Consider the following 20,575-nt stretch of genomic DNA (forward strand, 5'->3'; position numbering starts at 1 on the left):
TGAACAGGGTGAGGCACAAGGAGGGGGAAACAGCTGCATGAATTATACTGACTTTGCCTCCTCATAACCTAAACATTATAAATGCACAGAGACCACTTTGGGAAAAATTAATAATGAGGAGATGCAATGTTGATCCCTTGTGTCTGAGCCATCCACGTATGTTCAAACAAGATCAATACCTTTCCTTCTGTCAGGCACATGAATTTTATCCCTGATTTGACTTTCTTTCATTGACCTGTCAAACCCTTCATTTACAAGACTGCAGATCTCCACTGCTCATGGCATCGTGCCTGGAGACTGGGAATCTCATGCCCCATTCTGTCCCTGAGGCACACGGGTGCTCTGGGAAGCTCTGCACAAGAACTGTATCATTTTACCTAATAACAATCTTCCTGGTGAGATCAGAAAATAAAGACAGACTAGTTATTAAATCCTTTTACTATCAAGGACAGAATTATTTCAAGAGACAGAAGGGCTGTGAGGAAAGGGCATGAGAAGGAAATTGAGCAAGTTGGGCAAATCTCCTATTCCAAACCAACATTTACTTGGGGGGGAGGGGGAAATAAACAACAGATTTTCAGCTGTCAGCACAAAGCCCCAGAGGAGTGATCTGTGCAACTGCTCAGGACCTGAATTTGCATCAGTGTAAAAATTTTTGGCTGAGAGAACCATGAGAATATCCCTCCCCATTAGAAAAAAAACAACCTGACATACGACAAAACTTCACAAAAGCGTATGTTTTTTGAGGAGACCAAATGACATTGCTCCTCTCCTGATGCTTCTAGAAGAGTTGGGCATGTTAAAAAACATAATTAAAAGCAACCTGGGAGATAAATGGTGGTAACTATAAAGGTTTGCAGAGGTACAATGCATGCCAGTCACAAAGGATACAGACACTCCCTCCAGCCCTGTCAACAGTTCTGGCTGAAGGAAGCCAAGCTTTAGGTAGAACCACAAAAACAAGCCATGGATTGCCAGGCCGTACAGGACTGCTGGTGTGCTCCTCAGGGGGAGCCACCTCCTCATGGCCCTCAGCCACTTGAGGGAGGTGTGTTGTCAACAGCTTTAAAGAACACAGGTTTTGGGGAGAATCTGGTAATTCAAAATGCACAAAAAATTACTATTCAGAGACAATTCAGAGGGACAGACTATTCTCTTGGAAGATCAAGGCCCTGGCTAAATGCCTACACTGAACTACAATTAACACGTGTGCAGGACTCAGGAAGCAGCATTGCTGAGGGTTCAGAGACACCTGACACCAGGCAACAGAGTCACTTCCTAACCTTTTAGAAAAGAGGTGCCAAATCATCATAGTATCACATAGTGGTTGGGGTTGGAAGAGGCCCTAAAAATCATCCACTTCCATCGCCCTGCCATGTGCAGGGACACCTCCCACTAGATGAGGTTGGTCGAAGCTCCATCCACAGCCACAACAACTCTGGGCAACCTGGGTCATTGTCTCACCACCCTCATGAAAGGAATTTTAAAGTATTCCATTTTTAAGGAACAGGACACTGAAATCAATGCAAGGTTTCAAGCTGATGCTGTTTAGCCACAATAGAAGTGAGGTCTTAAACTACACCAAGAAGTTCCAAGGCATCATATAGTGATTTTCCTCAAGCCTGTTACTCTTCATAGAATCATAGACTGGTTTGAGTTGGAAGGGACCTTAAAGATCATCTAGTTCCAACCCAACCTGCATGGGCAGGGACACCTCCCACCAGCCCAGGTTGCTCCAAGCCCCATCCAACCTGCCCTTGAGCACTCCCAGGGATGGGGCAGCCACAGCTTCCCTGGGCAACCTGGGCCAGGGTCTCACCCTCACAGCAAAGAACTTTTTCCTAATGTCCAACCAGAATCTCCTCTCTGTAAGATTCAGACCATTGCCCCTTGTCCTCTCACTACACATGCATATGAAAAGCCCTACCCCAGCTTTCTTGTAGGCCCCTTCAGACATTGCAAAGTTGCTATTAGGTCACCATGGAGCCTCCTCTTCCACCCCTTAAAGCCAGCACCCTCTGCCCCATCCCCGAGTCTCGCCGGTGGCAGTTTGAAACACCTCTAACTGGTTGCAGGGTGACAGAATGGAGCAGAGCACAGGTGAGGCACAGGATGGGAAAGCAGTTCAGTGCAGCTCACCTGCTGGGCGGCCAGCCCCGGCTGCCCCAGCGGCAGGGAGGCCACAGTGCTGGGCTGGACCACGGGGAACGGCAGCGCCGGCTCCTGGTAGTGCTGGGGCCGCGGGGCCACCACGGCGGGCGCCGCTGGAGCCGCGGGGAGGCCTGGCTGTGGGGGAGAGCACCACTTAGAGACAGCAACCTTCAGCTTGGTGAAGAATTGCATTCTTGCTCCTCAAGAGCACAACCTGCAAGCAAATAGTCTATGCGGCACTGAATCCAAAATGGAGGGGGGGAAAAAGTAAAGAAAGTTACCTGCAGGGAACGGAAAGTTACTTAGCCTAAAAACAGGGAGGAAAAGTCAGCAAAGTCCAAGTCAGACAAGCAAAGTGCATTGCATTTCTTTCTGGAAGCAAGTGTGCAGAGCAGTAAAACCACTGAAAGCACATACACAGTGACTGAGAGCATAGAATCATAGAACCATTCAGGTTGGAAAAGCCCCTTGGGATCACCAAGTCCAACCATCATCCCTACTCTACAAAGATCTCCCCTAAACCAGCTCCACCAGCACCACATCCAAACCACCCTTCAACACATCCAGGGATGGTGACACAAACAGCTCCCTGGGCAGCCCCTTCCAGGGTCTGACCACTCTTTGGGTGAAAAAACTTTTCCTGATGTCCAGTCTAAACCTGCCCTGGTGCAGCTTGAAGCCCTTCCCTCTTGTTCTGTTGCTCATGACCTGTGAGGAGAGACCAGCACCAACCTCTCTGCAATGACCTTTCAGGCAGTTGTAGAGACTGATGAGGTCTCCCCTCAGCCTCCTCTTCCTCACACTAAACATTCCCAGCTCCCTCAAGCCTTCTTCATCAGATGGATTCTCCAGGCCCTTCCCCAGCTCTGTTGCCTCCTCTGTCCTTGCTCCAGCACCTCGAGATCTCTCTGGAATTGAGGTGCCCAAAACTGGACACAACACTCCAGCTGTGGCCTCACCAGGGCTGAGCACAGGGGTACAATCCCCTCTCTGCTGCTGCTGGTCACACCATTTCTAAGGCAGGCCAGGATGCCACTGGCTTTCTTGGCCACCTGGGCACACATCCCAACAACGAGGCACTAACTGGGTGAAACAGAAATTTATCTTCACAATGGTTTTTATAATTTTATAAATAATCTTTATCTTCCAAAAAAGCAGGTAATTTACTTGAAATGGATGCTCAGAAAACAATAAAGAAATGAGAAGCAAATTAAAATCACAGTGGAAGTGGAAAAAAAAATAAATAAAAGAAACTCAGATAAGGTTTGTGACAACAACAGTTCTCTAAAACTCGAAAAAAAAAAATTAAAAATAAGCAGTATGTCAGACTTAGGCTCACAAGCCTAAAAATCCCACCTACTACAGCTCCAGTTACATGCTTGTTACCACCCAGATAAATACATTTCCAAGATAAATACAGTAAATAATAAATTATTCTTTTGCCCCATAGAGAATGGAAGGTTTTGAGTCAGACTTCTGATTTCTCATGTTTGTTGAGATTTTCAGACCTTGGAACTCTTAAGGTAAGTTATTGCAGGAAGAAAAAAAAACATGGAAGCCCCAACAGAAAATAAAAAGCTATGAGAAATATTTTGCTCATGAATAAAGGTGATTTATCTTTCCAAACCCTCAATCATGAAAAGAAGTAATGCATTTAGGTTAAAACACTGAAACCTAGCAATGAAAAGAATGTCTGCTCTGAAAGAGTATGCTGCACTATTCAATCTAATTAAAAATTTCTGCTCAGGGTGTGCCTTTTGAGTGTTAGATTGAGAGTTGTTAAGTTAGTGCTTCAGGTGACCAAGAAACGAGGAAGGAGGCATCTCAGGAGATGTGCATGCATAGGAAAGGTGGTTTTCATGGTGGAGGGAGGTGGCTACAGATGCCAAGGATTATTTTTTTTTCCTTCAGGTAAACCAAGTCATGTTTTAATGAATTCATCAAATACAGTTCCTAATTTCTTGCAAATATTTTGGAAAATCTAAGGTAAAACCAGGGAAAATTAAGCTCTTCCCAAGTGCATGGGGTAAATCTGGAGCAAGCAGGAAAAAAACATTGGTCCTGGACTTTATTTTTTCTTCTCTAAGTCAAATAGGATGAAACATAACAAAACAATGAACCTATCACATCTTTACTGTCATTTTTACTAGGCAGATTACTCCTACTCCTCAGGGTGCTGCAGTCCCCAGCTTGCTCTCAGCCACGTCACAGCCGAGATGTCCAGGCATGTTGGCTTCTCCCCATCAGAGCTTTCAGAAGGCAGAGTGTTTCCTGCAACTCTGGTAGATCTCATGGGAGAAGAACTGGTCTTTTGGCCAATCATGTATTTTCAAGATTCGGGTGACAGAGGCAGGTCTAAACTTCTGCCATACAGCCTGCTTGTCTGGGGGAGAGGTCAAGAGGCCAAGTTTCTGGGAGGTGGCTACCTGGGGAGTGAGCTCTTCTGACAGGTGTCAAAGGCTTCTGACATGTCTTAATCTTGGCCAGACTGAAATAAACAGGTTAGGCATGTCTAACAAGACTGCTGAGGAAACCTGAGCTCCTTAAGAGTTTGCAAAGGTCCCCAGTGCCACCTCTTCTCCAGCTGGGGAAGGGACATTGCCTTTGGAGTCAGAGCCACGATGGGGTCACTGTAGCAGCGAAAGGCAGTGTGATGGGTGTGGGCTTGAATGGGTACACCACTGCTCCTGAGGGACATAATGCACTCATGTTGTGCCTCTCACTGGAAGTACCTGGAGATTTATAATCACTCGCATGTGTTTTTTCTTCCACCAGTGGTTCCATTTATTGCTCTGGGTCAAGGTTATAACAGCACTAAAACGGGATCAAGAACATCTGCCAGGGTGACCAGTGCCTCATCTAGGGCCTCAGTAATGGATGTACCTGACCCACCCTGCAAGATTAAATCCAAACCCAGAGCCAGCAAGGCAGTGACTGGACACGTGACTTTTGTCACAACTGGAAGAATCATCAGACCCAAAAGGCTCTTGAACAAATGAAGGAACAATAACATGTGGCTATTGTGGCAGGGAATAAAACCAAGCAGAACAGTTCTCAAAAGTTTAAAACTAATCACTGCAAAGCTACTGATGTAGTTCAGCGCCGTGGGTTTGACAGGAAGCTTTTTTACTGAACGTCTGACAGCTGCCAGTGAAGCTCTTCTTCAGAGCAGCAAATACAGCAAAGCACACTGGAGATGCATCACCCAGCAGGGCAGCATCCACACAGGGGAGCGAGGGATACATGCAGCAAGCCCCAGAACCCAGACCTACTGGAAACTAGTATTAACAAGCATCAAGTACTATCTAGGATACAAAATTATTTTTTAAAGCTTTTGACTTACTCCTGAGGGCTGCTGGTAGTGCCCCAGCTGGGGAAGGCTGTGGGGCACAGCCTGGCTCTCGCTCAGAGGGGGGCTGTACACCCGCTGGGCAGCCGGCGGGACCGGGTCCGGCAGAGACGAGTAGATGACACTTTGCTGGCTGCTTTGGGAGTCTGAATAAACAGTGGACCCCTGGCCACTGTCAAATGTGCTGTCAGCTGAAAGAACAAGATTATTTATTAAAAGCTCAACAACTCCAAACATTCAAGTGATGATTTTGCAGCAAGGTCAATACTCATTTATGTAATTAGCATTTTTACTACCCTAGCCCTTTCCGTTACATAAATAAATGATATAGCACAAATGTTCTTTTCTATAGAAGGCACACACTGCTTCTCTTGAGCCAAATACTATCCCCATGGATTTCTGTGCACGATGGTATTTTAGGAACATTGATATTTCCTTTAAAGGGCAGAAGGTGGACCAGAAGAATCACAGATGTTTATATATTTTGTAGAATGAAAGGAAAACCCCATTGCAATGTCCCCAGCAGATCATGGAGTCTTTTAGTGTGAGATCTCCCAGGGACACACTGACTTTAACACCTTTTTTTATTAGTAGCACTGAAAATTACAAAATTCTTTCTACCGGACCCTTTATTAGTTCAGCAAACCATAACTTCCTTGAGCATAAAGCAATACCTGATGACGAAGAAGAGATAACATAATTTGCCGGTTTGCAGGGATCTAGCAGGACCATTCTGAGCCCTGTGGGAGCTTCTTATGCAGAGTGTTTGCCCAGGCAACCTGCAGAACTGCCCAGCTATGGGTACTGGGCAGGCACAGAAATATAACTGTGCCATTATTACTGCTTATAAAACATCTTTTCATGTCTTTTGAGACCTTTAAAATACAGGTGGCCCAGTTCTTCTTGAGCATAAGCAATTGTTTTCTTCATTTGAGAAATGAAATGATACAAGGAAGACTGTAGCTCTAAGTATCCAAAGGACAAATGGCTTGTAGCAGAGATTTAAAATTGAAAGAAAACTGTAACAGTCACAAAAAAGTGGCTAAATTTACAGCTGTGTTTAAATACTGTGTCTTTCCCTGACACTTCTCATCTTTTTTCACATTCCAAATACGGTTTTATTTGACTTTTAAATAACAAATAATTTTTTAATAGCACCAGAGACTACATTTCTCCTTGGTATCCACAAACTATTCTCCCAACTGGTTTTTGTTTGCTTTTCTTTCTTTTTCCAAACATCAAATTCTCCCTGTATATATTCAGCTCATTTCTAAGAAGAGTCAACACAGCTCTACTCTGAGAAGGCAGGGATTTCTGCTGCACACACACTTCCATTTTATTATAATTATCTAAGACCTCAAAGGAAAAAAAAAAACAAAACACCAGTGTGACAGGAGAGTGTTAAAGTAAAAGCTGTGAGTCAATCTCAGTTTTATAGAACAACTTGCATTACACATATTAATTTTTACATGTTATTAATTGGTAGAGCAGTAATTTATAGAGGTCTTAAGTCTAACATCACTAAGAAAATACTCAAAGATATACAGTCACAAGATTGGTTTGGGTTGGAAGAGACCTTAAAGATCATCTAGTTCCAGCCCCTCTGCCCAGGACAGGGACACCTCCCACTACATCAGGATACTCTGGGCCCCAGCCAACCTGATAGTAAATTGTCAAATAATACCAAGTATTGATTAAAAGATGAGAAGGAGGAAGAAATAAACGGAAGGTTTTATATTTAGTATAAAATTCTGCCAACTCACATCCAACAGAACCATAGGAAGCCTAAGTAGCCTCACTGTATAACTGGAAACAGTGTCATAATGACAATGTTTCTCGAAGGAATTAGCATGAAATAAGTACATTATATAAAAAAAAAAAAAAAAAAAAAAGGCAATTTAGCTCTAGAAAAAGTTTTCTTTTGAAATACTTCAATATTCTGAGAGTTATACAAATATATTTTTAAAGTTTGCTTTCTTGTAAAGCTTGGCTATTTTGCTGTTCAAAGCAGACCCCTGTACAGCAGTTTATACAATACCTGCATTAAAGCAGCAGCTGTTTCTTTGCTAAAGATAATGCATCTTTTATTTAAATGTTCTTATATACAAGAAGTCCAGAACAATGAAAGAGTAACACTATGGTAATAGTTTACCAGATGTATATCAGATTTTATCAGAAAAACTGGCTAGAAAAGTAGTCCTAAAATTTCGACTCTTCCAAGGTAAACATACCTGGCAACATTTCCTTCAAGATTTTTAGAAGTATAAATAGATTAAGATTTAAATACTACAGCCTGACTTGGGAACAAAGGTTGATTTTAGGGGACAGAGACAAGTTACTTTAGGTAAATAAAAGACTACTTCCTCATGCCTTGCTGCTTGCAAGTCTGAAACAACAAGCTCTGGAAGCAAAGCCAGGTGGTTTCTTGTTCAGAGACAGCCCAAAATCAGTGCTTGGAATTAAAACAGGAGATTTTTGTCTTAGAATAGCCTGGTGATCACTCTTGAATCAGCCCCAGCAGAATGTAAAAGGTTGGCAGATCATCAGCTTGTAGTTACCAGGGCCTGGATGAATTACAGCAACTAACTACCCTGACGTCACCTGATGAAGATCAGACAACCCCCTGCTTCAAGCTCAGGGCAAAAGAGGAGGAACAGAGAGCACCTGCATTGGGACCCAAGGGTCCTAGTAGTGACTACAGTGTCAGCCCAGTTACAGGCTGGTGCTCCCTACACAGCTGGTATTTCCAACAAACCAGAAAGCTTGAATTGCATCATGTAACACTGAGATGGAGTTTCTTGCCCTGCTGTAGACCTTTGCAGGGCTTCACAAAAAACTTCACACAAGCCATCAAGAGCTACTCCCAAAACACTTTGGTTTCAGCAAGGTCTGCTTTAGAATAAACATCTCTACTCTGCCAACACCACCTGAAAAAGCCACCAGTTCCTCTGACCAGTTTGGTGTCCATTCAACTTCTGCAGGCTCTGAAACTGTTTCGCACAAATTTAATGTTGATCTCACTCACCATATGGCACAGAAAACACCTATTTTTGTTTAGCAGCAGGACTCCTTGCTTTTTTATTTAAAAATATATGATGTTTTCTGCATTTAACACCACTGAAGGAGGAGCCATTTCTATTTAGTATAGTTTATCTTGAAACTTTTTATTTCAGAATCGTTACGCATCTGCAGAGTCACTTGTGTCCTTTTGAGCTACTGTGCAAAAAACCCCGCAGAGCAGCTCACCTCACCCTGGGCTCGGATCCTCCTTGACTTCCCCTTGGACATTCCTTACCTTGTGCACACAAAATCCTAACAAGACTTACAGGCAACAGACGTGACGCTGGTGGGCAGATTCTGCTGATAGGGGTGCTGGTCTGCCTCAGGCTCCTCCGACTCCGACAGGACATGGTGACCAGTGTGGGAAAGGTAGGTGACTTGGACCTGCTGTGCATGCGGTGTCTTCAACTTCTCCAGACATTCAGAGTCCCGACGTTCCTCTGACTGCATCCTAGGCCAAATTCTCTCTCTTCTCCATAGTATTAATGCTACTCTGTCACGTATTGACTTCGCAACTATCTTGAGATCATTTTCATGAAAAAATCCAGAGTCAATCTACAGAGGAGGCACAAACTTAGCAAGATTAAGTGTGCAGGGATGGATGTGCACACGTGCACAAACGCGCTCCTGGAATCTCTTCCTAACAGAGAAAATCTCAGTTTGAAATACCATGAATTACACATTTATTCCCCACAAGAACAGCAACTCATGAGCTTGATGGGTTTTTTTTAAATAATACTTCTGTCCCTAATGCATTTAAAAACAACAATATGTAATTTCTAAGACCTGAATATAAATTGGGTCAATTTATTGACCAGCTCACATCTGTTGACAAGATGAAAGCAAGTGTAACTGTGAATGGGTTTGCCTTTTTTTAAAAGACTAACAGAATAGACAAAAGCAGAAAAGCCTCTTTGAACAATGCAACTGGAGTAAATCATACTATGCCTAAGTCAGAACTTATTGCCTTAACCTTTTCCGTATACACAGCTTCCCAAATTCCTGTGCTTGACAGCACAGCAGCTCATATAGGAAAAAGATGTTAAAAGAATTTCGTCTCAAATTAACTTTTCTTAAAAGGTACAGTCAGTCAGTTAGTACTGACTGACTTTTATAAAGTATAATTGAGTAAAATATAGACTGTTCCCATTTGACTGAAAAGGGGACCAGGCTTTCTCAGGTTTCAACTGCTCAAGACAGAAAATGCAAAGTCATCATTCAGCTATTGGTTTGCCTAATCTCCTACACTGTAGGGCACAAATTTCAGTTTAATTATGACCTACCAGAGATTTTTCTGCTCTCCCTACTTTCTTGACGTGCATATTCCACAGATGTAGAAGCACTTATATACATGGAGGAAATACAGAGATTTTACTTCTTTGCTCTTGCCCAATTTTGCAGCTTAGATTTTCACTGTTTGAAATTAATGGGTGCAAAGCAGCTTAAAATACAGCTGCAGATGGTTATGGGCATTTTCCACTGCCTATGCCCTCAGACCTTACTGATATTCCTGAAGTGATGATCCAGCAAATGCTAATGACAGAAGGGATTAACTCGAGAGAAGAACCACACAGGGTCCAGAGAACCTTGTATGGTATTAACAAACAAGCCCGTTAGATTCTTCATGACAAACCTTACTGGAAGGTACTGAAAACCTGCCACATTAACAGTTTTTTTTAAAATAAATCTTATTCCTATGTCTCTATATAAAAGCTTAATGAAGATATGCTATTTTACAGTACCTACTGGTTGTGAAACATGGCTTTAGGTTACAGTTCCACCAGAAAGTTTCAAGTTCCTTTTGCCCAAGTGGCTGGGCCAGGCTGCAACGCCCGACTCCTGAAAACCCATCAATAATTACACAGAATTCCCCCTACTCAAAAGGTTTCCTGCACTCCTTTCTTCCCCAGCACAACAAAGCAACACAAATTGATGAAAACACATGGGCTTGGTGCTCCCCAATTCATAGTGCCTAGAAAAAGGCATTTAGGAATTCATGATTCCCTTCACCTGCTCCCCCCACCAACAGCCTCAAGTTTGAAAGCATATGTGCAGTCATTTACTTAGCTTTTAACATACTAGTAAAACACAGGTTTTAAAACCATTTGAGAAAGGGAACATTATCACAGTGGTTCGGGGAGTGATCCTTTTAAGTATACTTTTACACTGTTATTTATCATATTTATAATTTATATTTATATAATTTTATAATAAATATTTATAATATTTATAATAATTTCCTCTTCATAACAAAGTATCACAACTATGGGCCAAGTAACCTACAGAACTTCAAAACTCCAAATAAATCAATATTTAAATACAAAATCTAACAGCAAGTAACTGTACCAGAACAATGTTTAAATGAAATGAGTTCTGTAACAATACATTGCTCAAAAACTATTAGACTTACTGCAAAGTAACGACAAGAAGACACAGGAGCCTGAATTTCTCCCTCTAAATTTGGAATATATGGCAATGGATCCAAGCACAGAAAGGCAACATTACCAAAATGATGCCTCCTGAGCAGGACAGGAGTGGTGATGACAACATCATCAAATGGGATCCCTTGGGGTTTAGGATATAATAGGAACATTTCTGCAAGCACAAGAAAATTCAGACCCCTGACTAAGTGCTTATTGATTCTGGTTCCATGATGTTAGAAAACCTGAACACCATTAAAATGTGAGTTCAAGGACTACAAAGTAAAACTGGAACACAAAATAATTTTTCTAACAAAACCCCACAAGTTATGAAGATACAGAAATTCCCTGAGGTAAATATGTGTGTTAAAAAACCCAAAGCTTATTCCAAATCATGGGCTTGAATCTAGTTTCCTATTTATGTTTGGTGATAGAGTGGCTGACCACGGATTCTCATCTACATTCCTCCTAAGTAACACTGACAGAAAAGATGGAAAGAAGTGTTTTGAAGAATTCAGTGCAGAATATTTTGTGATTGAACTTTTGAACTCTTCTAATTTATTTCCAGCTGCTGTCTGAAGCTATTTTAAAGACATTCAACAGCTCGCAGGCTTTGGCAAAAGAGTTTTCATAATATGTAAGTAGAAGAGACCTCTATGTTCCCTAAGCTATTTGAAATGCTGCTTCATGCATCTGTTCTTATACTTGGCAAACAACATTTTTCAGGTATTCGTTCTTCCCCATTTACCCACTTCTTGAGGTATTAATTCTAAAATCAATGCAAACTGTTTAAACTAGACACCTAGAATGGTTTAAATCCAAGTTACTTTACCAGACTCGTTCCTGCTGCCCTTTGAGATTTATGCACTAATATATATGTATATATTTTTGTCAGGAGAAGTTTATTTTACCATTTCTTGTGCAACATCATCAGGAGTTTCCTTCTCCAGATCAAAAGTAAACTCAATGGCTCCATTATCTTTGGGTTTTCCTTTCAGTTTCTTAGGATCTTCTACCCAGAGTCTTAAGGCAATAGAGGATTTCCTACCATGGTCTTCTTCTGCAAGTTCCACTCTTACCCCAGTATCTTCAGCAAAAAAAGCATGGCTTAACAAATCTTTAATTTCGTATCTGCGATGGATAGAAAGAATATTCAAATACTGCAAGTCTTAGGCACTTCCAAAGAAATTAATGACAAAAAAGCCCTGTTGTTAAAGGTGAAAACATTTATAGAATGTTTTATGTTCATCCATAACAAATTTGTGTTCTCAAGGACTGCTGAGAAAATTACGTTTCCTATTTCACAAAAGCCTCAGCAATATTCCTACACCAGCAGCTCAGAAATTCAGATTATAGCTTTGCTCAACTTTTCTCTGAGCAGTTGATATCAATGAACATGAATAGAGGTTCCCTGTACGTTATCAGTTGAGGTCCTTAAAACCTGTATTCGTAAAAGATGTGAATTACTGAACTATAGACACACTTATCTAGGAGAGCCCAATGTAAGAGGTGAGATTTTAAAAGTCAAAGCTAGAAACAAGGCACAATTTCTCTCCATATCCAGAGGCTGATGTGCCAATGGAACCTGCTCTGACAGCTTGTGGTGAAGCCTCTGCCAGGCTGCATTTGTGGGTGACCTCCACCACACTTGATGCTCCACATAGAACCTCCTGAGACATTATGGACACCTGTGCCAGAATATGCCAGCTCACATGTCCACAACAATGCTTTCTGACCTTATTCTTTGAAGCTGAGAGGCTGAGGACACAACAATGGCATTTATTCTGTTATCCTGGTATACACTGGCAGGAAAGCTGGCAATCATTTATACACTTGTATTTCCATTCTGGATATTCTCCTGCACAGGGAAGACCCAAGAGGCCAGAACAAAAATCCCCACACACCTTTGAAATCTCTGCATACACATTATTTAATATAAAACTTGATTACTTGAAACAAACCTTTCTTCTTTATTTTTGCAAATGCACTCCCCAATTATCTCCTTAATTTCAGGATCTGTAACTTTCTCAAAGCTTGCTGGCTTTATACCCTAAAAGGATAGAGAAAAACAACTTAGTTTGAAAAATAATTACATTGTATCTCTTAATTAAGACATTTTTGCCACATTCTACAGGAAATTCAATCCTTAGAGCCACTAATACTTTAATGTTGTTAATGTAAACCTGAATTGAAGACTTAGGGCTACAATATTTTTAAGTACCATTGCACTCTGAAAAAAGCGCACGAGTTTGCCCATGAACTCAGGCACATGCAGGGCAAATCTCCCTTCTTCTAACCTTTGCAGACCTTATTTTATGTCCTGTGGACTCTGAATTCATTATTCCAGAAATAGCCAATTGTAATTTTCAAAATTATTCCTTTTATGTTTTTTTTTGTCTTGTAGGGCCCCTGATACCAGCCCGCAACATGTCTTAACTCTCAAAACACTACATGAATTAAGACAAGGGTTTTTTTCCTGTATTTTATTCAGATAGTTTTAAGAATAAGCCAAACATACCCTGGAAGACCCACACAATAATGCATACTCCTGTTTCCCTGTTTCTCTTTTCTATGTCCCCAAAACTCTCCAACACCCCCAGCCCCCCCCAAAAAAGCAACCCCAAGCCCCAGCAGGGGAGCAGGAGAATCTGCCCAACAGCTCAATGTTGCTCTTGAATTTCCCCAGCAGAGCGTTAGAATCATATTGGAAATGAGTGGCAGAACAGGTGTAACCTATAAATCAATCTATAAATCAAATTAAATCTCCATCAAATGTTAACATTTTTACTGGGGATAATGGTCACAGGTCAATTCCAAGACAATTTGGAACAGCTAACTTGTGAGTTAGAAGGCCAAGGGTATCCTGGGGTGCATCAGGAGGAGTATGTCCAGCAGATGAAGGGATGTTCTCCTCCCCCTCTACTCAGCCCTGGTGAAACCTCACTTGGAGTGTTGTGTCCAGTCTGGGCTCCCCAGTTCCAGAGGGACAGGGATCTACCTGAGAGAGTCCAATGGAGGCTACAAGGATGATGAAGGGACTGGAACACCTGCCTGATGAGGAAAGGCTGAGAGACCTGGGGCTGTTCAGTCTGGAGAGAAGACTGAGGGGGGATCTAATTAACGTCCATAAATACATGAGATTATCAAGATGGCAGGACAAGCTCTTGTCACTTGTGCCCTGTGACAGGACAAGGGGCAATGGATTCAAACTCGAGCACAAGAAGTTTCACCTCAACATGAGGAAGAACTTCTTTCCTGTGAGGGTGACAGAGCCCTGGGACAGGCTGCCCAGGGAGGCTGTGGAGTCTCCTTCTCTGGAGACTTTCCAGACCTGTCTGGATGCCTTTCTGAGTGACCTGCCCTAGTTTTGGTCCTGCTCTGGCAGGGGTGTTGGACTCAACTTTTGGGGGTCCCTTCCAACCTCAGACATTCTAAGATTCTGTGACTTGACAAAGAGGCAAGAGTAGTTTGCATTTCTTTCAGGTTAGGTGGGGTTGTTGTAAGAAGATGGAAAGGATTTAGGAGAAACCTGTGCACACTTCTAGGGTGGTCACAGGTCATCTCTTCCTACTTTCTAACATTTCGGCATCAAGACCTTAACTAAGCATGATCTCCTCAGATTTCCTATGAGTATTTTCACTTGTATGCTGTGGATGACAAGAGTGTCAACACAAGAAGTTATTCTTTTTATTTTGTGATCTTCAGTTTAAATCACGAAAAATTATTCTGTTTTTAAAAAAGTGAAACATTACCTTCTAAAACAAGATGTTTATGGATGAAAATGTGCCAAAATTAAATTGGAAACAGATTCTGCAGTTAGAGCCTATTAATTAAGGACCCATGCATTTTCAATGGAATCAATAAGCAGAATAAAAAGGCAGCATGTTTTCCTTTATCTAAAAAACAGAATCTGATTACGTACATAACTGAATGGGATTTGGACATTCAACTCCATTCAAAACCTTTGAAACTCTCACCCTGAAAGAAGAGCAAATAACAATTCATGCAGTGGCAGATAAGGAGGCCTGAGGTCCTGAAGAGTGAGTGGAATTCTGGCTCACTCGATACAGCCTTGGATAAAAAATAAACCAATAAGCATTGCAGAAAATGTCTGCAAGTAACACAGAATCAAAGAATCCAAGGGGTTAGAAGGGACCACTGAAGATCATCAAGTCCAACCCCCCTGCTGCAGCAGGAACACCCAGGGCAGGTCACACAGGAACGTGTCCAGATGGGTCTGGAAAGTCTCCAGAGAAGGAGACTCCACAACCTCTCTGGGCAGCCTGTCCCAGGGCTCTGTCACTCTCACAGGAAAGAAGTTTTTTCTGACGTTTACTTGACTGAATTTGGTCTTGAATAATTTGAAGGGTGAATCTCAGTAAGAGGTGGCATGTCTCTGAGAATTTCTAAATATTCCCTCATCAGTTCTTATTTTCAGCTTTTTATTAACATGCTGTTGCCATTCATGTCTCAGATTTTACTTTAAACTTGGATTTATTATTTCTTTATTTCTTTCAGATCAATTGCTCCCTTTTTGTCTTAAAACCCAAGAGTTAAATAGGTAATTCCTAAATTTAAAGATAAATAAATAAATATAAGCACAGGATGCTCAGCTTCACAGTTTTGCCCAGTCAGTGGGTCTGCTGACATTCAAAAAAACCATGCTTGTGGGAACAAACCAAAATAATCCATACATATGGCTGACTGTGACCCACTAAAAAGAATTATTTGCTTAAGCAAACCTAAATCTTACTTATGAGATGAGGGCTCAAATTTTGGATATTAGAAAAATACAATAGTCCCTATCAGAAAACAGGGATTGTCAGCCAACAAAGGCCAGGCTTGCTCAAAAAAAACCCAAAGCCCACCACAGTGTGTCAAGAGGGTTTCTCAGAATTCCAATGTCTGAATTTGAAATGAAAGAAAATTAAGTACCAAAAGACATTTTTAGCATGAATCCTCTACACCCTGAAACACCCTAAAGCTACAGGAAGCTTTAATGTTCTCTGATGGGAAGGAGTTTGAAGAAATTTTTGGTAATTCACAATGGAAAGCAGGAAGAACAAACCTAAATTTTCAAACACTCCAGGTTGCCATAATAAACTCTCTGTTGCCATCTTAGTGACACTTACCAGGGAGAATGAGTAATAAAGACCATAATCTGCTGCAGGTAATGTTTACTGAAAAATAGCCCAGAAACCTGCATTGGCATCAATTTAACTGAAAACAATTAAAAAACGAAAAACAACAACAACAAACAAACCAAAATAAACACCCCCCCATCCCTGCCCCAATAAAAAAAAAAACCTCCTCCAAACCAAAAACCCCTGAAATCCCCACCTATGCAGTAGAGGCAACATTCACCAGGCTACCTGAAGAGCTTTCCTCTACCTAGAGGAATTTATTGCTCATGAATCTACACACTCAAGGGAACCTGCCAATTGCTTTTCATACCTGCAAAGTGCTTCATCAGTGTCTTAACACAAATGACGCATATGAGAGACATAAATAGCATAAGGCTTATCACAGTATCTCTAATTTTATTCTTCAGAATTCACAATCTTCAGTTCATGGTTCAACTCAAACTCTGACATGACTGGGATGCAGTAAGACAAGAAATGTCGGGCATCTAGACACTAAGTTTACCTGAAAATGCTCCTTTTGACAGATCACTGGTGACTGACCCCAATTTTTAACCTTACAAATTGCTACCACAGAAAAAAAAAAAAAAGACACCACAGCAACTCCTCCAAACATCACTTCACTTTCAACATCTTTTGCAGGAACACTGACTCCTCTTTGAACATCTATTGTATTAACCTACTGAACAGCTAAGCTGTGAATAGCTGACTAAACAAACAAGGACAAAGTATGCAGAGTGCAGCACAGACCAGAACTGCTTTGCTGAAGTCTCTTCTCAATGCCCATCTGCCATAGCATGTTTCTGCTCCTTACTCTTCATAGAATCATAGAATCATAGAATCATAGGGGTTGGAAGGGACCTCGAAAGATCATCTAGTCCAACCCCCCTGCCAGAGCAGGGTCACCTAGAGTACATCACACAGGAAGGCGTCCAGGCGGGTTTTGAATGTCTCCAGCGAAGGAGACTCCACAACCTTTCTGGGCAGCCTGTTCCAGTGCTCTGTCACTCTTACAGTAAAAAAATTTTTCCTGATATTCATCTTAAACGTCCTATGCTCCAACTTGTATCCATTACTCCTTGTCCTATCACTCGTCTTCACTGAAAAAAGCTTAACTCCATCGTCTTGACACTCACCCTTTACATATTTGTAAACATTGATGAGGTCCCCCCTCAGTCTCCTTTTCTCCAAACTAAAGAGACCCAGCTCCCTCAGCCTTTCCTCATAAGGGAGATGTTCCACTCCCTTAATCATCCTTGTGGCTCTGCGCTGGACTCTTTCAAGCAGTTCCCTGTCCTTCTTGAACTGAGGGGCCCAGAACTGGACACAATATTCCAGATGTGGCCTCACCAATGCAGAATAGAGGGGGAGGAGAACCTCTCTTGACCTACTAACCACACCCTTTCTAATACACCCCAGGATGCCATTGGCCTTCTTAGCCACAAGGGCACACTGCTGACTCATGGTCATCCTCCTGTCTACCATGACCCCCAGGTCCCTTTCACCTTTCATTAAACTCTCCAAGGCCATCTCATTGTAACACTGCAAATCCTCCCCGCAGTCCTGTGCTGATGCTCCCCAGCTTCCTGACAATGAAGGGGGTTTATGCACAACACAGGTTTCCATTTGCAATCCTCTCATTCATTTATACACAAGCCATCTGTCTTTCCTGAGCATTCTCAAGGAAACATGGCACCAACACTCAAAGTATATCAGCTAAGGAATTATCCATGGCAGATTGCAAACGGCACAGCCGTCTTGTGAACAATAGTAAATTCAACACCAGGGCATCTGAACTGCAGGGCTAACAGGCTGACCTAAGGTGCACAGGGATGTTTTCATAGAAACTCTTGAAATGCTAAGAAAAAAACTTAGAAAATCCAACAGCAAACTGAGAGAAAAATCAAAATTGAAAATTTCTCTCTCAAAGAGCATGATGGACTCTGAATCCTTCATCACTACTTAGTCTCCTCCATTTCTTCCTGAAGTGATTAGATTTGAAATACATTGCACTATGGTATAAGATATTTGAGGCTACAGTCAAAGCACATGTAGGACATTAAAATTTTAACCACCCTGCAGGGGCAAAAAATGTGAAGCTTGTGTTTTCAGAGCTCTAAAAAAAGCCACTCACCATTTTTCCATCAGCAGAGAACACTTCTGAAAGAGGAACACCCAGTGCTCTATATGATGCACAGCATATGCCAGACAAGCCAACGTTTGGTCTGACCCATGTCAGGAATTTTTCTAAATTTCTGTCACTCAAGAGGTGCCTTCCTAGTCTAGATACAGTCTACTTTGCACTAAAACTCCACCTCCTAGACTGAGGTAGTTCCTAGAAAAGAAAAAAACCTTCTTCCAAAAAAGCTGAAACCATGTTTCCAACTGAAATTCCATCCTACTACAGTCTTTGTAGTCAATCAAGTGAAGGTGAGGTTCTCAGTTTTGTCAGGATTTTGTGCCTCAACATTCAGCAGCGAGATTGATCAACTCATCTCTATTTCACTCCAAAATGGTACTCAATCCTATAGCTATTCTAAGAAGATTATCTACAGATCCAAGAAGACAGAATAAATGCTATAGCTATAGCACAGCAACAACAGAAAATAATGTTGTCATTGCATTGACTTTTTGTGTGTTTCTATCTGTATGAGCAATATAGAGTATAGCCCATGGGAATGGAGAAAACATTCAATACATTCAAAAAAGAATCAATATGGAAACTTAAAATGCAAATCAGAACTATAAACATGGGTTGTTTTCAAGCACAGGTTTGTGCTGCTAAACACAGCGAGGTCACCATGAAGCCCTTGCAGATACAGCTGGTCTGTTGTGCATTCTGCCATCAGTAAGAAAACATTGGACTGGAGCGGCATGGGAAGGTCACGGACTCTGATGGTTCATCACTATTGTCTGCATCAAAATCACTTGGCAGAATGATTAAACACAAAAAAAAAATCTAAGAAAAAACATCAAGTTATGCATGAAAAATGAGATTATGGCATCAGAATGAAGGTCACTGCAAATATGCTGACCAGGAAATCACTCCAAAGCCAACTGCAGTAAATGGGGCTTGAACCTGTTGATTGAAAAAGATTTATTTTCTGTTTATGTTACATACCCACTTTTTATGTTTACAGACCAGAATTCAGGCTGAAAGGGCAGGGAGAGACATGACAAAGCGTAACAAGCATGTTCCATCTGGCAAAGCTGCTCTGTGCATTTGGGAAACAACTACTACTTTATCCTATTATATACATACAGATACACAAATGTAAAAACCAGAGTGGAAAACTAAAGCAGCAATTAAGCCATGAGAATATGGTCAGGTAGAATAAAATGTCACTGAAATAAGTGTAATAACCTTACAGTATGGACATACATAATGAGCAATATATTAAAACAAAACAGTCATGTCTGAGAACATTAATGTTTGCATTTTCTGTACCAACAAGGACTACCAGGGCATGGGGCTTCAGCAGCTATGACTTCAGATCTAGCTTCCATCCTGCTGGCAGACAAGAGTTTGATACAGCGAGAGGACGTAGAGCAGACACAATTGTAGAAGATATTATGAGGGCAAAACCCAAGAAATGCCCTGGCTGTGCTGGGCAGCAGCAGGAAGGTGCAGCCCAGCACAACCCAAGGGGAGGGGCAGTCTAAAGAATAAGGTGGTTATTGTACCCTCACTAGCAAGCATACCTTGCTGGATGCAAGCAATTTCAACCCTTTTAGATGCTATCAGTACCTTCTGTAGTTGCCACCATGATGCTGAGCCTTAGGCAGGAGAAATAAAAGCATCAGGGAACTAGACACAGCAACCTCCTTTTTGAAATACACTGAGTCTCAATTTAAAACACTAAAAAGCATGTTTATTTTTGTAGTGCAAAGCCTCTGTTTAATTAAATCTGTTTCAGGACAGGCTGAAATGTGTGACTGTGTTCAGGAGCGCTGCTCCACTGACCCCCTCGACCTGAGGAGGTCAGAGCCACCTTCTGCTCTAGGCAAAACCCCAGACCTCATCTCACCCTGGGAAGAAAACAGTTGATTCAGACTCTTGGTTTTAGCCTATGCTCCAGTTCTGTGCTGTATTTCAGTCTAGAAAAACCCAACGCCAGCAATAGCTGCTGCGTGACTGATCCTACCTCTTGGTCAAAAGTGACTCTAAAGTTTTTTCACTTCTAAGTGCTCCCCACCCCAGTGGGCAGACCCCACCATCTGGTGATGGCTCAGGACAAGGTGGAGCCCCACACCCAAAATCCTGCCCCCCAACAGCAGCAGCTTGCTTTGGCCCCAGAGCACCGGCCGGATGACTCACGTGGGTTGGAGTGGGGTCCCCTGCTGTTGCCAGCTCCTCTGCAGATGCTGCTACTCTGGAGAAGCCACAGAGCCCAGCAGAGGTTCCTTCTGGGATTCCCCCAGGCACCTGCTGCTCCTCCTGCACCCTCACCCAG

General features: G+C 42.0%; 1 protein-coding gene across 9 annotated transcripts in view; it reads right to left on the reverse strand.

The window, feature by feature from the left end:
- The window catches only part of WNK2 (WNK lysine deficient protein kinase 2), a 115,549-nt gene that overhangs the window by 48,049 nt on the left and 46,925 nt on the right, over positions 1–20,575 (reverse strand). For all 9 annotated transcript variants that reach the window (XM_051627740.1, XM_051627742.1, XM_051627738.1 and 6 more), the window contains exons 6-10: positions 12,942–13,030; positions 11,892–12,111; positions 8,827–9,115; positions 5,495–5,691; positions 2,140–2,286 (exon numbers count right to left, since the gene is read on the reverse strand). In XM_051627740.1, coding sequence (XP_051483700.1) covers positions 2,140–2,286; positions 5,495–5,691; positions 8,827–9,115; positions 11,892–12,111; positions 12,942–13,030 — 942 coding nt within the window. The remainder of the gene's footprint in view (positions 1–2,139; positions 2,287–5,494; positions 5,692–8,826; positions 9,116–11,891; positions 12,112–12,941; positions 13,031–20,575) is intronic.

The sequence above is a fragment of the Apus apus genome, chromosome 9 (assembly GCF_020740795.1).
Source record: "Apus apus isolate bApuApu2 chromosome 9, bApuApu2.pri.cur, whole genome shotgun sequence".
NCBI classification, from domain to species: Eukaryota; Metazoa; Chordata; class Aves; order Apodiformes; family Apodidae; genus Apus; species Apus apus.